Source organism: Quercus lobata, chromosome 1 (assembly GCF_001633185.2).
Source record: "Quercus lobata isolate SW786 chromosome 1, ValleyOak3.0 Primary Assembly, whole genome shotgun sequence".
Taxonomy (NCBI): domain Eukaryota; kingdom Viridiplantae; phylum Streptophyta; class Magnoliopsida; order Fagales; family Fagaceae; genus Quercus; species Quercus lobata.
Window position 1 is genome coordinate 35,187,096 of NC_044904.1, and position 17,199 is coordinate 35,204,294.

Sequence of the window (17,199 nt, forward strand, 5' to 3'; positions counted from 1 at the left end):
TGTCTACAAAAAGTCATGACAAGAAATTTTCTTAGTTTGTAAATTTATGGGATATGGGATTACAAGACAAAGATATGAGATTCTCTTCATATATTGAATTCAAGTTACACTTAGTATAACTTTAAATAATGTTATATCATCTGATATTTTTTAATTAAATGTGAATTTTGATAAATCTATCGTTGAATTATATATATAACTTAAAATCTTAATCCCACCGAATATAAAGTTAAAATCTTTTGTTTTTACTTTTGTATTCCCTCGTCCTCCTCACCTGCCGACAACAGGCCATGTTCACTAAGGCTCCCATTTCCAAAGTTCAATGAACCACCATATATTCTAAAAAAAAATCTGCAGCATCTACTTCTTCTGTTTATTTTTCTCTCAGTTGTTTCCTCATTGCAATTTCAAGTTTGCAATTCGCACCATTTTTTTTTTCTTTCCTTCAGTTTAAGCATGCAACAACACATCCAGAGTAAAAACAGGTGAGCCCATTCTTTCTTTTCCTTTATATTACTCACGTACCATATTTTTTTTTTTATTATTACATTAATATTTTAAAATCTCAGGTCAAAATCCATATTAATCGAATATTAGTTACTTTTTTTATTCATTAATTCATTTTTGTATGTAATTTTAAAATTTTAAATAATAAAAAGCTTCAAATTTAAATATTATATGAATGTGATAGTTATTAATTTCTAATTGCATGTAAGATATAAAGAGATAATTGAATGGTGAATGTGAAAAAACATTGTCAATTAATAAAAATTGCAACAACATAAATCAACTCTCCTTGGAAGATCCATTCATTCTTTTTTACAATTAAAAACAAAAACAAGTTTCTAAAAAAAAAAACAAAAACAATATTGGAAACATTATTATCCTATTAAAAAAACAAAAACAATATTGGAAACATTATTATCCTATTATTAGACAACTAACTAAAGAAACTGAACCTTTCTATTACTGTTCCCTCCTTCCTCACCGATTTCAGATCCCCCTTTTATTCTCTGTCTCTCTCGACATTGTAACTGTGTAACTCTTTTCTCTATCTTCCTCTTCATCAACTTTGTCAATCTGTTCTTGCCTAGTCAATAGGGAAGATAACAACACATTCTTTCATGGTGTCAAACGTGTCAGACATGGCCGCGGCCGGAGAGGGATCATCATCGAAATGGATTCTTGAAAGCATTGAGATTGATCCACTGGTGGACGTTCCTATAGAAAACAATGAGCCAGATGAGACTACCAGCCCATGCAAACCTTTGAAACAAATAAAATCCTTGAAGAAAAGCATTAGTAGTGTAAGGAAAAGGAATGGTATCCAAAGTAACAACAATGTACCTAGGATGGGAAGAATGGCATCTGGGGCATCTAGAGGCCTTAAGAGCTTACGCTTCCTCGACCGGACAACGACTGGGAAAGAAGCCGACGCGTGGAGGTCCGTTGAGAAGCGCTTCAATCAACATGCACCCGATGGGAGCCTCTGCAGAGACAAATTTGGAACTTGCATTGGTAAATTGAAACAAAAAACAATGTATTTGCTTTAATGGAATACAATGTGAGACTTTCAATTCTTATTTTTAAATTTATTTATAGGAATGGGAGCAGAATCAAAGGACTTTGCCGGGGAATTATATGATGCCTTAGCAAGGCGCAGGCAAATATGCACAACAAATGGGATAACAAGAGAAGAGTTGAGACTGTTTTGGGAGGACATGACTAACCAAGACCTTGATTCTAGGCTTCAAATATTCTTTGACATGTAAGTAACTTTCTTTTGTCTCTTTGGCATATATCATGCATAATAATGAGGCATAAACCAGAATGAGGAATGTAGAAAATGTATTTCAGGTGTGACAAGAATGGGGATGGGAAGCTGTCAGAGGATGAGGTGAAGGAGGTGAGGAAAAAGACCTATATGAATTTATTGTTTCTATCCTCTCTGTTTTCTTCTTAAAATGTTCATGAGTCAGAATTCTGAAAATTGTTATGTAAAAGGTTATAGTTTTGAGCGCCTCTGCAAACAAGCTAGGAAATCTTAAAAAGCAAGCCACGATATATGCATCTTTAATCATGGAAGAGCTTGATCCTGACCATCAAGGGTATATAGAGGTAAAAGATCTTTAATTTTTGAAGCTCCTTTAGTTTCCATTCTTCTTGTTTTTTTACCATTCCTGGTATACATGTAGAGGCAAAGCATTTCTTCTAAGTTTCTGTTCCAAACAGATGTGGCAACTAGAAACTCTACTAAGGGGAATGGTGAGCTCTGAAGATGGAGGTAACCAGAAACTTTCCAAGAGAACCCAAACTCTAACAAGGGCTATGATCCCCAAGAGATACAGAACTCCTGTTAGCAGATTCTTATCTGAAACTGGGGAACGTATACATGATAATTGGAGGAGAATATGGGTTGTCACATTGTGGTTAACCATCAACTTGGTCCTTTATCTTTGGAAGTTCAATCAATACAAGCACCATGGGGCATTCCAAATCATGGGTTATTGTGTCTGCATTGCCAAGGGTGCAGCCGAGACTCTGAAGTTCAATATGGCTCTCATCCTTTTTCCTGTTTGTAGAAAGACTCTTACTAAGTTTAGATCAACATTTCTCAGTAGCTTAGTTCCTTTTGACGACAATATAAATTTCCACAAGTTATATGCACTAGGAATAGCCGTTGGGACTTTTGTTCATGCTACAGTGCACATAACTTGTGATTTTACAAGGTTGGTATCATGTCCAAAGGAAAAGTTCATGACAATTCTAGGGTCTGATTTCAATTACAAACAGCCAAGTTACATGGATTTGGTGGAAAGTACCCCAGGTGTAACCGGGATTCTAATGGTCATTATAATGGTTTTCTCCTTCACATTGGCCACACATTCGTTTAGAAGAAATGTCATCAAGTTACCATGGCCTCTCAACAATTTGGCCGGGTTCAATTCCTTCTGGTATGCACATCATTTGCTGGTGCTGGCATATATCCTCTTGGTCATCCATGGCTACTTCTTGTTCCTCACAAAGGACTGGCAGAATAAGACGGTATGTATTGATTTTCAGTAATAGAGATATCCTAGTATTTGCAACTTCTCCATTGAGCATATTCTAGTTCAATCACATATTATTCAATAAATTGTCAATAATCTATTCTATAAAATTATACAAAATAACTTCAAATTTTGGAATGACAACATATATTTCATTATCAAACAGGCATACACAGGGAACAACAAACATAGTCTTCCTGGATTTCATCTTTATACTTCTGATAATATATATTGCCATTGGCTTCTTGATATTTTCATAAAAATTTCCCAACTAATTATAACTCCTTCCTTGTTGCTGATTTAATACAAGTGTCACCGTGGCATCTTAATTGTGTTCCACGAATGATTTTTGCTCACTTAGTACTGCTTTTCAACATTAAGCATTGCTCTTTCCTTTATCTACTTTCAGTCTTAATTAAGTCTTCCGGAAGTCCTTGGAACTCTTACTAAATTCTGTTTCTCACTTCATACGTGAATACCATATTCTAAATCATTCCTGAGGACAACTATATCTCTAGTCTGCTATCTTTAATTCACTACAGGCCATAACTTGGTGCTGAAAATATGTAGCATTTCCTTTTTATGCAGACATGGATGTATCTTGTTGTCCCTGTACTATTATATGCTAGTGAGAGAGCTTCTACACTAATTAATGAAAGCAATCATCAGGTCGACATCATTAAGGTAAGTGTTATTAACTTCAGGTCAACTTATATACAAATTGAGGAAAATGAAATAAACTCATCCTATTTCTTGGACATTGCAGGCAATCATATACACGGGAAATGTTTTAGCACTATACATGAGCAAACCTCTAGGATTCAAGTATAAAAGTGGAATGTACCTTTTTGTCAAGTGTCCAGATATATCAAACTTTGAATGGTAATAATTCAGATACAATGATAATTAAAGTAACCCATCTGCAATCTCTATACCCAACACTACTCATTTGTTGCAGGCATCCTTTCTCCATCACTTCAGCACCAGGAGATGACTATTTAAGTGTCCACATAAGGACCTTGGGAGACTGGACTACAGAGCTTAAAAACAGATTTGCACAGGTGATGTACACATTACAATTACATGCTACGCACACGCATATTATAATGCCTAAACCACAATAGTAATTAGTAAGTCACCTTTTTCTGAGATCACATTGGAATCATAAACACAGGATTTCAATTCTTCCTTATGCCTAATGTCTTCCGGACCTTGTAAACATCCTGGAATTTTGAGGCACATATTTCAAATTCTATTTTTCTACAACATACTGAATCAAAGAAATGCAGGTCTGTGAGGCCCAAAGTACCCAAACAAGAAGAGGAAGTCTCGTGAGAATGGAAACTAAAGCGTGTCCAAACTATGATATTTCACAATCAGAGTGAGCAGAATCCTAGACAAACCTGTTTCACAATTCTCAGCGTGGTATCGTAACTCAAACCTCCTCTTTTTTGTGGCAGATATCCAAGGATCCTTATCAAAGGACCATATGGAGCCCCAGCTCAGGATTACAAGAAGTATGACATCCTTTTGCTAATAGGTCTAGGAATTGGGGCCACTCCATTCATCAGTATTCTAAAAGACCTCTTAAACCATATCAAGCCAACTGACCTTGAAGATGTAAGTCAAAATGCAAACCATATATAAATTTGTTGGAGATATGTGGACATATCTGGTATTGACTTTGAAAAAGAATTTAAATGCAGGATTCAAGACAAAACAATTCATCATGGTCAAATAAGAAGGGTCCTGAAAGAGCATATTTTTACTGGGTAACAAGGGAACAAGGCTCCTTTGACTGGTTTAAAGGTGTCATGGATGATATTGCAGAGTATGACCACAATGTGGGTTTGAAACATAGAACAACTTCACTTCAAATTTTGTGCATTTACATTAATCAATTGACTAGAACCTTTATGTGATCCTATATGTTGCAGAATGTAATAGAAATGCACAATTACCTGACTAGTGTCTACGAAGAAGGAGATGCACGGTCTGCACTTATTGCCATGGTGCAGCAACTGCAACATGCTAAGAATGGAGTTGATGTTGTCTCTGAAAGTCGGGTATTAACTCAGTACACAAAAACTGTCATGTGATGCTGTTTTAGTAAATTTTGAGTATGTTATTTAATATGTCATTACTACAGATACGAACACATTTTGCAAGACCCAACTGGAAGAAAGTTTTTTCTGACTTGGCAAGTACACACCAATCATCAGTAATAGGTAATGCCTTTTCTGATAATTTAACAACCAATTATTATGACGATCTTAAGCTGCAAACTATCAGTTATATGTTACTACTAGTTGATTATTAAATATGCTGGTGTTGTTGCAGGTGTGTTTTACTGTGGAAGCACTGCACTTACCAAACCACTAAAGAAGCTTTGCCAAGAATTTAGTTTAAACTCATCAACGCGCTTCCACTTCCACAAGGAGAACTTCTAGTTTAGCTATTTCACAATGGCAAAACTTTAGTAGGCACACACTTTATTTATTTATTTATTTTTCATTTATTTAAAGATGTTCCTCTTCTTGTTGTTAGTATTGTACATTCAGAAACGTATAGGCATATGTACAAAGCAGGTAAAAAGTTTGAATTAGAATTTCTATGAAGTTCACATTTGTGCTAGATTTACCTTGCAACCATGTTTCTTAGCGTTCCTTCTGCTCTTGCTATTAGCTTTTAAACTTCTTTCATGCTAAGCTCACAAACTTGGTCCTATAGTATTATGTGGGAAATACCTTTGGTACAACACACTTGATCTTCTGTCACATTTTCAACTAAAAAGTGAAGTTTTTTGAACCCCTAAATTGGTTCCAACTTACCCTTGTCATTTCAATTCTTTGACGTATCTGCAATCAATATAAATAGTAGTTGATGAGGATATGCTTTACATAAATGAAAGTTCACAAGTGAATTCTAAGCTACAAACAAAACAAAACCATCCAAACAATTGAATAAGCAATGAGGAAGCATGACCTAAAAGCAAGTTGCCAAACTATTTCTCCATAAATGTCTATTTCTTTTTTCTGTTTCGAAGCGATACATTCTAATTTATTCCCCATGGTTCTAGACTTCTAGTAACTCATGATATAATTTAAGGATACCTGGGTTCTGTCAATATACAAAAGGTGGAAAAATAAAGCCTAGTCAAACAATCTTGGAAAGGGCCCAACAAAGAATATTTGTCAATGGTGCTGGACAATGGTGATGGTGAGGTGCAAGGTTCTCATGGAAAAAAATGTGCGGGGTTAATAGTTGGAAGCCCATGGATAATGCACTAGTAAATTAAGGAAAAAGCCCATTAAACAAAGGGGAGTGGGTAGGACTTGTTTATGGTCCATAGAGAGGTCTTGAAGCCCATAGAGACAAAGACTCACATATGTATACCCAACACAAGCAATAAAGAAGAATGACCTAAAAGCTAAAGTTGCTAAGCTATTTCTTCATAAATGTTTATTTCTTGTTACCACCTCAAAGAGATACATTCTGATTTTTTCCTGTCAATTAGTTCCATGCTTCTAGTAACTTATGATGTAATTAAAGAGCAATTCATGGACTGGCCCCCTAGAAGCATGGAACTAATTGACAGGAAAAAATCAGAATGTATCTCTTTGAGGTGGTAACAAGAAATAAACATTTATGAAGAAATAGCTTGATTAATTGCTATGACCTGTAGGTTCATGCATTGACAGAGCAATTCATGGACTGGCCCCCCCTAATTTTTTTATTTTTTTTATAAAAATAATATATATATATATTTATATATATATATATATATATGTAGGGACACGATTCTTTTGGGGCCCAATAATGATGTTGGGCTCGTACGTGAAAGATCCCTCACAATATGATTTGTAGAGAGTGGGCTTGAAAAGCTTGCCGTTGGTCACGGGGCGATGTTCCGGTCTTGATTTTAGAGGAATTCCTGTAGAAAAAGGAGTCGGGTTTGAATATTTAAGCCATATAGCATCGCATCTTATGGGGTTGGGCTCCTCGGACTTGATCCGAGGACCATTAGGGTCTTACCCCGGTTACCCAAATGGTGGTTTTTTTTTATGATGGCGCATGTGTTGTTAAGGTGTTTTCACCCATGGAGTTTCTTTTTGGAGATCGGATCAGAGCCCCTTTCTAGGTTCACTTACTTTTCCTTTTATACTAGCTTACGGCCGCTGTCCTTCGTCCACGTGTAGGGTCAACCTTTACAAGACTGATATTTGTCCCATCAGTCTAATCCCGGAATTGTTGGGGATGGTTGATAAAGCTGGAGAATACGGCTCTGTTAGGTGCAGAGTCTTATCTGGGAAGGGTAGTAAGGATAACTCTCCCAAGATATTTTAGATCTCCTTCCACATTTATTCCTTTATCTCTTTTTTACCCCTACCCTCAATGGAGCTTTGGGTCTGCCGAGGACGAAGCCGTCCTCGGCTGCATCTCCGGGCCATTACCTTTTTCGGCTTGGGCCTTTAGACTCCCCACGAGCAAGTGGGCCTGGCCCATAAATTATTGGGCCCCACAATAGCCCCTAAAAACCCTGCTGTCCAACATCCTGGTTGGAATGGGGGGTTTTGGTAATACCAGGCCTTTATTGTGACTCACTTAATTCAGCCTTTGACTGACGCTGGCGACTCTTCACCTGCCCAAGAAGTGTACCGGTCTACAAGATGCTCCTCTAAATTTCTTCATGATGCGCTTATGCCGTTTGGTTATCCGAAGCGCGTCTTTAATATCTTCCCTTCACGAGACCTCCCAGATTTGACGGTTATTGATGGCGTGGGGGAACGAAACGGGTGTATTCTTGTCTGCAGATTTCCTCGGGGATCTGAACACATTAAGTATTCTCCTCTTCGTCCCCTATATAAAGAGGAGAAACAAGAATCGTTTCTCCCACAGATGAATCCCTTTAATCCCTCCAAGATTTGAAAACCCTTAGATTCCTTCCGGAGTTTACTTTTACTCTTTGGTTATTCCTTAACCTGAAATACACTCGCCATAGCAGTAAGCAATGAAAAAACCATTCACTTCCCAAAAACGCCCTGTCTTAACGAAGCTCGAAATGGCTCGGTTAGGGCAAGGATGGCGGAGACTTAAGATTTGTCCCCCCTTCCTTTCAGCCAAAATCCGAAGCAGGGGCTCATCGCGTCAAACTTTCGGCGTGACTGAGTCGAGAATTCCCATCATCGTAACCAACCGCTCTCTTACGAGCATACCTAATATGGCCCCAGTGTGTTAGGAGTCAGGAACGAGGCAGGGACTAAGTGTCTCTGCTTCTTCCTCTCTTCGTTCACTGGTGGCCCCCTCCGCCTCCCTTTCTTAGTCTTCCCAGCACCAGCTCCCTCCTGGTGCTTTCACTTCTCCCTCTTTTGCTCCTTTTTCTTTCTTTTTATCTCTTCTCTCTTCTTCTCCTCCTTCTTTACTCATGTCCTCCATCTTCCTCATTCATCTCCTCCATCCTCTTCTTCCTTCTCCTTCAAATTCTTCTTCCTTCTCCTTCATCTTTTTCCAAAGAAGGTTCTTCTTTCGATATGAGCAATACTGAGGCAGAGATTAGAGAGACTTTGAAGACGAGTTTAAAAGACACCTGACTGTTTACTTATCTGTACTGCGGATGTTAGTGTTGCTTCGGCAGCTCACCTTTTGTATAGGCTTGTTTGAGCCCCACTTTGTACGTTGTAATAATTTTTATATTAATAAAAGTTGTTGTTATTTTACTTCGCATGTTCTGTCTATGTTTTTACAAATTTACAAGCGCTGCTAGACACAATAATATATCATTTGAATCAATGATAACTAAAGCCAAAATACTTGCTGATAAAAAGATGTAACCATAACTTTAATAGAATTGTTTGACATAGCAATGCGTACCTGTAAATAGCGATACTTGCCCGAAACAGAGCCGAGATTAGAACTGGATGTTCTATGTGGTGTAGGAAGTAATTATTCGAAGACATATCACCTGCAAAAATGAACAGCCCCCTTAGGCTACCGAATAGCGGAGCGTCCCGCCATCATCCTAACACTCTTATTGGCCTTAACATTTTACAGTATTTGAGCTGAGGACTTTCCCTATCGGAGCAGTTGGTTTCCCCATAGGCTTGAGTCCGAGGACCATGCAAGGCCTTGGTACTGTCCAACACTTGTAATTTTTATTTTTTGTACTCGGTTTCCCCATAAGCTTGAGTCCGAGGACCATGCAAGACCTTGGTTCTGTCCAAAACTTGTAATTTTTATTTTTTATACTTGGTTTCCCCATAGGCTTGAGTCCAAGGACCATGCAAGGCCTTGGTTCTGTCCAACACTCGTAATTTTTATTTTTTGTACTTGGTTTCCCCATAGGCTTGAGTCCGAGGACCATGCAAGGCCTTGGTTCTGTCCAAAACTTGTAATTTTTATTTTTGTACTTGGTTTCCCCATAGGCTTGAGTCCGAGGACCATGCAAGACCTTGGTTCTGTCCAACACTCGTAATTTTTATTTTTTGTACTTGGTTTCCCCATAGGCTTGAGTCCGAGGACCATGCAAGGCCTTGGTTCTGTCCAAAACTAGTAATTTTTATTTTTGTACTTGGTTTCCCCATAGGCTTGAGTCCGAGGACCATGCAAGGCCTTGGTTCTATCCAAAACTTGTAATTTTTATTTTTTGTACTTGGTTTCCCCATAGGCTTGAGTCCGAGGACCATGCAAGGCCTTGGTTCTGTCCCTGGGCCCCTATGCTGAACGGGCCTGGGCCGCGAATTTACTGGGTCCACAAATTAAGAGGTATTCCCGTAGTCTTTGGTCATGCGGTACTTTTTGGCGTCCCAGTGTTCGAGGTGCGCCTTCACGAGACTCCTTTAATCTCAGGGTTGCAGACGGCGTTGGAAATCGAGCTAGAGACATTTTGTCTGTAGCGTTCCTTGGGACGCTGCGTGAATTAAATGCCACCACCTCATCTTTTTAAATAAATAAGAGAGAAAGTTGTTTTACCTATGCACAAATCCTTCAGTTTCCTCCCTTAGCACATCATGTTTGAGGCGAGGGTTGGGGAAAAGGAACTCTCTCCGCCACAGAGGCGCCGTGTCCTCCTGAGACTCAAAAGAGTGATGTACGGGCAAAGGAGGCATAAATTCAAGAGAATATTCCAGTTCGGTAGAGGGGTAAGGGTGTTTCTCCCTCTTTTAGTCAAAATCCGAAGCAGGTTCTGTTCATGCCAGAATTTTGGTGTGTCAGAAGAAAGATTCTCCGCCACCAGCGCCTCTGCCTTGTCGCAGGCAAACTTTTGGTGAAGGCTCCTCAGCTTCCGGCTCCCCGCATCTTTCCTTCAGCGGTGTGAGGCTCAAGTTGGGTTCTTTTGCTGCCTGAGTTATGGGCGTGCAAAAGCATTGAGGAGGAATAAGGTCTCGAAGCAGTAGCCAACCTCTCCTCTGTGCTACCTCCTCGGCTTCATCTTCACTCTCTTGTATTTTTCTTTACTTACGTAGTTAGCTTTAATGTAAGCTTGTTTCAACTTTTCATTGTACACTGTACTGTTCCTTTGTCTTAATAAAAGATGTGTTTATTTCTTTATACATACTTTTCTTCTCTGCAACAACTACTTTGTGCATGAATATTAAATGTAAGCTTGCCCTTAATGATATTCCGGGCAAAAAAATGCCTTAACGCAGATTCCTACTGGTTTAAACTCACAAATGTTATCAAGTATAACAAGGGTAATCCTTAATAAATTAAACTCTTGGAACTAACCGGGATAACCGTTGAGTGCTGCGCGATGCATGCTAGACCAATGTCCGAGAACGATAAACTCGAAATAATTCGTCCGAGAGGGTGGCCGAGTAGCGAGGGACTTTGATTGTGCTTTTGGGTAATACATTGCACCGTATCGTATCAACCCCTTTGATACTGGGGATCAGAGGGTAGACCGGGGAATTCGTGCAATTAAGGGATTAACCCAACTGTTAACGAGGAGTTCTCTTCGGATGGATTTTGAGGTTTATGTGCCATAGGGATTAACCCAATGTTAACGAGGAGTTCTCTTCGGATGGATTTTGAGGTTTATGTGCCATATTTTTTTTTTTTTTTTTAATAGTTGGTTTCCCCATAGGCTTGGGTCCGAGGACCATGCAAGGCCTTGGTTCTGCCCAAAACTCGTAAGGTTTCCCTTTTGTACTTGGTTTCCCCATAGGCTTGAGTCCGAAGACCAAGCATGGCCTTAGTTCTGTCCAAAACTTGTGATTTTTTCTTTTTGTACTTGGTTTCCCCATAGGCTTGAGTTCGAGGACCATGCAAGGCCTTGGTTCTGTCCAAAACTTATAATTTTTATTTTTTGTACTTGGTTTCCCCATAGGCTTGAGTCCGAGGACCATGCAAGGCCTTGGTTCTGTCCAAAACTTGTGATTTTTATTTTTTGTACTCGGTTTCCCCATAGGCTTGAGTCCGAGGACCATGCAAGGCCTTGGTTCTGTCCAAAACTTGTGATTTTTTCTTTTTGTACTTGGTTTCCCCATAGGCTTGAGTCCGAGGACCATGCAAGGCCTTGGTTCTGTCCAAAACTTGTAAGATTTTTTCTTTTTGTACTGGTTTCCCCATAGGCTTGAGTCCGAGGACCATGCAAGGCCTTGGTTCTGTCCAAAACTTGTAAGATTTTTCTTTTTGTACTTGGTTTCCCCATAGGCTTGAGTCCGAGGACCATGCAAGGCCTTGGTTCTGTCCAAAACTTGTGATTTTTTTTTTTGTACTTGGTTTCCCCATAGGCTTGAGTCCGAGGACCATGCAAGGCCTTGGTTCTGTCCAAAACTTGTAAAATTTTTTCTTTTTGTACTTGGTTTCCCCATAGGCTTGAGTCCGAGGACCATGCAAGGCCTTGGTTCTGTCCAAAACTTGTGATTTTTTCTTTTTGTACTTGGTTTCCCCATAAACTTGAGTCCGAGAACCATGCAAGGCCTTGGTTCTGTTCAAAACTTGTGATTTTTATTTATTTATTTATTTATTTATTATTTTTTTTTTATGCTTCGAATGTAAGCCCCTAGACCAGGGCGGGGAGAGCTGGTTTGTGGCCAAAAGCCCCTAGAGCTACCCGCGCCGTTGGCACCGCAAGGCATAGCCCCTAGCAGAAGTTTATGTCGGAGCAACCGCTGTGTGTTGCCGGAGACGTAGGAAACCTCACGAACCTCTGCTTGCTAGAGAGTCGACTCCACCGCCACCCACACCAACGCGCAAGCCTCCCCACAAACGGCGCCAATTGTAGGGACACGATTCTTTTGGGGCCCAATAATGATGTTGGGCTCGTACGTGAAATATCCCTCACAATATGATTTGTAGAGAGTGGGCTTGAAAAGCTTGCCGTTGGTCACGGGGCGATGTTTCGGTCTTGATTTTAGAGGAATTCCTGTAGAAAAAGGAGTCGGGTTTGAATATTTAAGCCATATAACATCGCATCTTATGGGGTTGGGCTCCTCGAACTTTATCCGAGGACCATTAGGGTCTTACCCCGGTTACCCAACAGTGGTTTTTTTTTATGATGGCGCATGTGTTGTTAAGGTGTTTTCACCCATGGAGTTTCTTTTTTGGAGATCGGATCAGAGCCCCTTTCTAGGTTCACTTACTTTTCCTTTTATACTAGCTTACGTCCGTTGTCCTTCGTCCACGTGTAGGGTCAACCTTTACAAGACTGATATTTGTCCCATCAGTCTAATTCCGGAATTGTTGGGGATGGTTGATAAAGCTGGAGAATACGGCTCTGTTAGGTGCAGAGTCTTATCTGGGAAGGGTAGTAAGGATAACTCTCCCAAGATATTTTAGATCTCCTTCCACATTTATTCCTTTATCTCTTTTTTATCCCTACCCTTAATGGAGCTTTGGGTCTGCCGAGGACGAAGCCGTCCTCGGCTGCATCTCCGGGCCATTACCTTTTTCGGCTTGGGCCTTTGGACTCCCCACGAGCAAGTGGGCCTAGCCCATAAATTATTGGGCCCCACAATATATATATAGGTACTAATTTTAGCAATTTCATTCAATAAAATTACATTTTTTCCCCCTTAATAATATCATTGATCATTATAAGAGGAATGCTACAGTTACAAATTTTTTTACAACATTTTTACAAACTATTGAAGTAGCAAATTCTTATTGGTTTGTATCTAGTATTAGTCCCACCACTTACATAACTTTTTTACTTACTAATAATCACTCATCATAACAATAATTTGTAGATTTAGTATTTTCCACCTTTTAAAAGTCATAAAAAATTTATAGATCTAAAACCTAAAACAAAATATACAAGCTCAAAAAATTAGCCTAACAAAAAAAATTAAAGATAGCAAAGCTAAAAAAAAATTAAGACAACGATAAACCAATTTTACAAAAAACAAACAACTTGGCCCTTTAAAAAGTTTTAAACAAAATAATTTTGTCCTTATTAGCAAAAGACACACTCTACACACATAAAAATAATAATAATAAAAGAAAACCCTTGTAGGCTAAGTAGCAAAGCCAAAAGTCAAATCCACCGCACGTAGCCAATAATAAAAGCTCCCCCCTAACTTTAACTCGAGGCTTTGTCCTTGGGTTCATGTTGCATTATTGCTTACACCTTTTGCCATTTTGCTTGTCATGCTCTCCCATAAACACCATATGATCATTCTTTTATAAGGCACATCTAATAATTTCTAGGGCAAATTACAATTTATCCACCTGTAGTTTGACCGAGCAAAACTCCCCCCTAACTCTAACTTTGGGCTTTGTCCCTGGGTTCATGTTGCATTATTGCTTACACTTTTTGCCGTTTTGCTTGTCATGCTCTCCCCATAAACGCCACGTGATCATTCTTTTATATGGCACATCTAATAATTTTTAGGATAAATTACAATTTATCCACCTGTGGTTTGACCGAACAAAACTCCTCCTAACTCTAACTTCTAGCTTTGTCCCTGAGTTCATGTTGCATTATTGCTTACACTTTTTGTCGTTTTGCTTGTCATGCTCTCCCATAAATGCCACGTGATCATTCTTTTATATGGCACATCTAATAATTTCTAGGGTAAATTACAATTTATCCACATGTGGTTTGATTGAAATTTAAGTTATCTACTTGTGATTTGAAATTTGACACTTTACCCATATGAGGTTTGACTAAAATTTAAATTGCCTACCTATAGTTTGAAATCCCATGATAAAATTTTTTTGCCGGATCCTTTTTTATCTTGTATTTTTAGGTTTTTTATATTTTTGGAGAAAAGAAAGAGACATAAAAGTGGAACAACCAATAAAATCCCAAATAATCCCAGAACTTTTAGGCCTTTCATCTGACTAACCTGGTGATTTTTTAAATTATTTATTTGGGTCGAGTACCTCTTAACCTTGATGAATTACTTTATTTTGTCAACTGGGCTATTTCTTTATTGCCAGGCCTTGTCATCCCCTTGAATGGGCCAAGACATAACCGAGGGCCATTGCTCCTATAAAGTACCTTTGGCACTTTATAGTGCGTGTTGTTCCGGTAATAGCTATTGGAAAATAAAGGAGGTGGCAACCAGGGAAGGGCCTAAACTAAGGATTTTTTTGAAATATAAAGCCCACTGGAAAACTCGATATCAAGGAAGCCCAGTTTTCACGTTATGGAAATTTTTAATATCAAACGGGCGGGTGCAGATAGATTTGGATTTAGTGCAATAACTACGACTATTTCACTTTATAATTACCCCTAGTGCGTGAAAGGGAATATATATATATATTTTTTAAGTTAAAAGTTAAAATCTAATGACTGAGATTGAAAGTAAACATTTTGAGTTTTAATCCCATCCATTCAAAAAGTATTGCATGATGCAATAGCATCATATCTCAATTCAGTGAAGATAGGTGGGACAAAGGATTTGTATTTGAAAATGAAATACTACCATTTATCCAAAAGGTTTTTTGTTTGTTTGTTTGTTCAAGAAATAAATACACACGGAAGAGGGATGGGATTTTAAGTTTTAACATAGACAATCCCAAAAGTAACTTAAAGACCTTAGAGCACTTGTATCAGCTCATGTAAAGATATTATATACAAAATTTTCAAGATACCCATATTTTGAAAACTATAAAGACCTTAGAGCACTCGTAACGCACAAAATTTTTTGTCTATTTTAGCATAAGAACATATTTTTTCTATTTTACATACTTACTTTTTAAAACACTTCACATCTCACTATTTATTTTACACTACATTTTATTAAAATATTTTTTTCTCCTAATTTTTAAAATTGTTTCTTTCTTTTTTTCCACATAAAACAACCAAAATCTATTTTATTCTTTTATCCTCAAAATACGTAAAGAAAGTATAAAAAACTAAACGCAAAATGAATAATGTATGTAAATTTACACGATTACTATAGCAAATTTGTAAATTTACATTATAGAGAGGGAAAATTCTCGACCTATCATAAACTGACACATCATACTATCAAATTCACAAAATACAACCAATTATAAAGCGCCATGTATTGTTGTTAGGTTTTGCTATCACTACTCAGAAACTAACAGAAATTTGCCAAGTGTCATACAAAAACCAATCACATATTAGCGCGTGCAAGCGATGACATAAGCAGTCCAACACGTGTAAGCGATGGCATATGTAATCCAGCACGTGTAAGTGATGACATAAGCGGATCAATCAGGCTGTGACATGTGTCACCAATCAGACTCTGCCATGTGTCGCTTACCCACCCCCAAACTCCTATAAATAGAAGCCTTCCTAAGGCATTTAAGGGGAGACCAAGCCATCTAGAGTACAAGCAGCATCAGAGAAGATTAAGAAGCACTCAGAAGTACAGAAGCTCTGTAGGAATCAAGCCTCAAAGCCTTCAAGACTTTCAAGAACTTCAACCTCAAAATCGAAGTACATTCGAAGTAGAATCATCAAACTATTTACTTAGATCCTAAAGTTTGCTGGAATCAAGCTCAAAAGCCTCCAGAAACCTTAACAAACCATAAATCAAAAAAGCTCTACAGATTCAAGCCTCTAAAGCATTGAAGAACTTCCACCACAAACCTTCAAAGAAGAAGAACGCACGAAGAACACGAAGAATGTGAAGAACAAAGAATTTCTAACAAGCACATAGCTAGAGATTCATTGTAATTCCTTTCAAAGATCTTTGATCCATTTCTCAACCAAATTGAAGGATATTTTGTGCTCGAGTCAAAATCACATTACCACAATTCCAATAAATAAGTCTTTTAAGGAGATCGAATCAGAGGATCACTCTTTTATAATTTCAGAGAATTGTATTATACATTCATCAATACAAATTCGCATTTGTGAAACTACTTTACTTGTTTAATTTATTTCAAAATAGAAATTTAGTTGTCTACATACATAATTATACATTCACTGATATTTCATTTTAAAGCAAAATTGTGTAAATTTTACACCCTTTTATATTATACACCTACTAATGTGAGTGCTCTTAGTCCCTCAAATCCTGTCCATTTGTAAATTTACATAATTATACATTCACTGATATTTCATTTTAAAGCAAAAATGTGTAAATTTTGCACCCGTTTATATTATACACCTACTATTGTGAGTGCTCTTAGTCCCTCAAACCCTATCCATTTCTCTAAACAAGGCAAGTAGTACACCTGAATTGGTTTAGAGTTGACTTTTTTTCCCCTTATAAACTACTATTTAGAGTTGTTAAAAAATAAGGTTGAAATGTAAGTCAATTTGTTTCTACAGGTTCAAAGATAAAAATCAAGTTCAATTGAGTAATTCATTGTTGAAATTTTCCTAAGGTATCAAGAATTCTTTGAGTCTGACTAAAACTCTTGAAAGTAACCACGTAAAGTAGTAGTTAAAATTTGAATTGTGATGTACTACTTTGTCACAGCATGCTCTCTGAGTTGAAAATTTCTAACTAATGTCTGATTGATAAATAAACACTCAAAAATTAAAAGTACCGATAATAGTAAAACTAAGAAGAAAAACAATATTTAAGGCTATAAAATACCAGTTAAGGCTTTGTCACCCCAAGCTTCAATTGCTTCTTCAGAAATTTATATCAGACTCCTAAATAAATAGTTAAGAACTCCTATACTCCAATTCTCTAGTAATTGCAAGATCACCCCTATTTTTTTCATGAGATTTTTATTAAAAAATTGTGTAAAGAAATTCCATTGTATATAAATAAGG

The 17,199-nt window shown here is 37.8% G+C and overlaps 1 protein-coding gene across 2 annotated transcripts; it reads left to right on the plus strand.

The window, feature by feature from the left end:
• The first annotated feature begins 350 nt into the window (after nt 1-350).
• On the plus strand, nt 351-5,633 carry LOC115951190 (putative respiratory burst oxidase homolog protein H). 2 transcript variants are annotated; one of them, XM_031068461.1, is made up of 15 exons: nt 351-485; nt 1,144-1,518; nt 1,603-1,768; nt 1,858-1,906; nt 2,005-2,118; nt 2,233-3,045; nt 3,639-3,734; nt 3,817-3,932; nt 4,009-4,111; nt 4,340-4,431; nt 4,511-4,670; nt 4,757-4,894; nt 4,988-5,116; nt 5,200-5,278; nt 5,391-5,633. In XM_031068461.1, exons 2-15 carry the CDS (start codon nt 1,146-1,148, stop codon nt 5,498-5,500), a joined length of 2,538 nt encoding a protein of 845 aa, XP_030924321.1. In that variant the 5' UTR covers nt 351-485; nt 1,144-1,145; the 3' UTR covers nt 5,501-5,633. The 2 variants fall into 2 exon arrangements, with proteins under 2 accessions (XP_030924321.1, XP_030924271.1); XM_031068411.1 differs by lacking the exon at nt 351-485 and having other exon boundaries at nt 948-1,518.
• Nucleotides 5,634-17,199: the final 11,566 nt, after the last annotated feature.